The sequence below is a fragment of the Aplysia californica genome, unplaced genomic scaffold (genome assembly GCF_000002075.1).
Source record: "Aplysia californica isolate F4 #8 unplaced genomic scaffold, AplCal3.0 scaffold00359, whole genome shotgun sequence".
In the NCBI taxonomy this organism is placed as follows: Eukaryota; Metazoa; Mollusca; class Gastropoda; order Aplysiida; family Aplysiidae; genus Aplysia; species Aplysia californica.
Window position 1 is genome coordinate 734521 of NW_004797629.1, and position 3432 is coordinate 737952.

The following is a 3432-nucleotide window of genomic DNA, read 5'->3' on the forward strand; positions in this document are numbered from 1 at the left end:
CACAAATAGTTTCTTTATAAAAGAAAATCAAGCTAAGAATAAATCATTGTTATCAACTACTAAGATATTCACAAATAGTTTCTTTATAAAAGAAAATCAAGCTAAGAATAAATCATGGTTATCAACTACTAAGATATTCACAAATAGTTTCTTTATAAAAGAAAATCAAGCTAAGAATAAATCATTGTTATCAACTACTAAGATATTCACAAACAGTTTTTTTTATAAAGCAAATCAGGCTAGAAATAAACCATTGTTGTCAAAACAATGTTATAGGAAGACGAAGTCGTTGAAAGATTAAAATAATGGAACATATGGACAGCTTTCTAGATCTGTTAAAATAATTAAATGAGTCAAATTTAGCCTATTTTTCCCTCGTCGCCTTCAATTGTCCAATGGAATTGCTCGTATCAACACAATGTTGATAGTTTAAGAGACAGGCTGTTTCACCCCTGCCTCAGGGCCAACCCGAGGCTGAGACGGACACAACATCCCAGCAAACAGAAGGAGAAATTCGAGAAAAAAAAGTATCCCCATACGAGAGTCGAACTAGCATCTTCTGTGTGCGAGGATGAAGCGCCTAACCACTACACCACAGATGCCGATGAAAAAGGTTTGTAAAGTTGAAGCCATTGTCAGTTCACCAGCGACTGATGACTCTAATACCGGGTGCACATAGACAAGATCGATTCGGATTGGATCGGACTACTTTAAACAACGACAAAACACAGCTAATAAAAACATGTAAATTCTTTGCCATATCGACAGGCCAAAGGGCTAGAACTCAGATGGCCGCTGGATCGGAAAAGTAAAAAGTAAAGCGATGTATCGGATCGAATCGGGTCGATTACTGGAAATAACCACACACACTTCGAATAGACCCCATCCCTTGTTGTGTCAAATTTGATGAAAATCGAAAGCAAAAAATATGACTTTGACCTTTTCACTCGTAAGCACATCCGATCGTTCGATTCAAGACCTTGAAAGATATAAGCGTTTGTTTTTGAAGGTCGCAATCGAAGTCGGTCGTTTTACGCCATGACGGTATCTTTTGCTTCTGCATGGAGGAAAATACGGCATGTTCCAACTCTGTTCGTCTCAATTTAATTGAGTAACTGCAGGCATCGTTAGTTCGACTTTCGGAAGCGCGAATAGACTAAGGTAACCCCCCCCCCCTTAAAAAAAGACAAAAAAAACAGGGCAGTGCTACTGACTGAACTTGTCTTTAGACCTTTGCCAAAAGGGGAGATATTAACATGTTCTTATGCACAGTAGAATTGAAAATGTGCCTAATTATCAATGTCATGCTCATACTGAGCCGGAACAACGTAGGGGGAATTGCTGCTTTTTCTTTCATCATCCTTACTATCGTCATTTTCCTCTACTTCTTTTGTATGTTTGTCACTCTCTTGTAAATTGCTATTTCCGGAGTGTCTTAAAGTTCGAAGCAGACTTTCTGCTGTTGAGGCTAGAGAGGTCAGTAGAGTTAGCCTGATCCTTCTTGGACTTCTCTGTTGACATCCACCTCTTGGCGCTCATATGACCTTATGCAGTTGCGAGAGCCGTAAAACTTCTACTAAAAAGCTAAACTAAGACTAAGGCATAATCATCGGTCAGAAAAGATACTAATATTATATAGGATATATAATTAACACTCTATCACATATCGTTTTCAATCGTCAGTTTTTGTTTGTATTCTTTTGTGCTTTCTATTTTTGTTTTTCTTTTGTTTTGGGGGTTTTTTGTGGGTTTTTTGGGGGTTTTTTTGGGGGGGGTTGTTGCTGGGGGGTTTTTGGAAGGGGTGGGGTGGTTTAGAGGGAGGGGTATTGGTATATTTTTTTTAAAAACTGGGTTGATAAACAGTGCCAAGTGTTATAACAACCATATGCAGTCGTGATTGTCGTAAAACTCTCACCAGAACGAATTCAGTTATATTAAATTATGGAGCCGGTTTTGTTTTGTTTTTTCAAAATGGCCACTATTTGTCAAGGAGAAAAATGACTGTTTTAGACAGTTGGACGTCTTGTAGAGTTGGGTTATGCTATTTTAAAAAACAGGGGGAAAGGTGGGAGGTGGAAGGGGGAGGGGTCGCCCTTTCTACAGGTGATTGTCTTGGAGAGGCTACTACCTCAATAAGCAGGTGAGGCAGTATGTTGTAGGATGAGAAAATCATTCTGCTCCCTGCACTTCCACCTTGTGTAGTCTGCGGGAAGCCCCCTTCTTCTCCTCACACACATGCACACACACACACACACACACACACACACACACAGACACATACACACACACACACACATATACACACACACTCACACACACACTCACACACACACACACACACGCACACACACACACACACACACACACAAACATACACATACGGACAAATTGAAGCGTAAACAGAGGGGGTTTTTTCTTTGCAAAGGGGGATTGTCCTATAATAGACACCGCCTTGTAACTTAAACAGAAAGAACCGAGTGCTCGTGGATGGCGAGTGTTTGAGGTGGTTTGCTTTTTCTTCCCTAACACACGTCCTAGGTCCTTATCTCTCCTCCTACTTTTCTTTGTATTTTACTCTTTAGGTACGTCTCTAATCTCCGGCACTTTTATAACCTAATATTGTGTTGCAAGTACCGTAAAACTTCATCTAAAACAACGACAAAAATGTTAATCTATCGTTTTTATCTTTCCTTTTTTTTCTATAAAAGTTATTCTCTAGTAACGCCTCTAATCTTCGGTATGTATGATATGACCTAATTGTGTTGCAAGTGCCGTGAAAACTCTTGCTAAAACAAAGAATAAATTAAGTGGGTGATAAATATTAGAAATTTCTTTACTTTATACATTATAATTTAAACTAAAAATAACTTCACTCACCAATTGAGGCCCCCGAAACAAGAGCCAACAGGCCCAGCGAGACGACAAGAAACGTTGAAGACATGTTCACGACAAGAGACGCTATCAAAAAGTGAAGAACTGAGGGCGAAAGACAAAATTTTTCTGACGCTCCAAACCGGATTGTCTCCCACTTATCACCCCTGCTTGTTTTATCTCGTCGAAGGCGGATGTGCGATGTGCGGAGATCTTTGCCTGCAGTCCAAACGTACAGCTGCTGTTGCTGCTGCTGTTGTTGCTGTTCTTGCTGACCCGCCGAATTCTTGGAGAGTCACACGGGCGAAGTTAGAAGTACTGATAACAGGGCTACAGAGTTAGATCTAGTACTAGTATAATTGTCGTTGACTCAGCTGTCATTCGTTTTTTCATCTTGCTTTTATTATTATCTTTTATTCGCTTGTCATTTCTCAGAACACTTACATTAAAGCACTTATTTATTTATCAGTTCAAAAGATCCGTTTGCTTTTTTCTGTTTGTTTAGTTTTGGGGTTGGGTTGTTGTTGTTGTTTTTTTTTTGGGGGGGGGGTTAGAGGGAAG

General features: G+C 39.6%; 1 protein-coding gene across 1 annotated transcript in view; it reads right to left on the minus strand.

Annotated features, from left to right (window-relative positions):
- LOC106012389 (probable endochitinase) overlaps window positions 1-3176 on the minus strand; it is a gene marked incomplete in the record, with an annotated part of 6942 nt that extends 3766 nt beyond the window's left edge. Inside the window, 1 exon segment of the mRNA XM_013085248.2 lies at window positions 2876-3176. Coding sequence (XP_012940702.1) covers window positions 2876-2941 — 66 coding nt within the window.
- Between the last annotated feature and the right edge of the window lie 256 nt (window positions 3177-3432).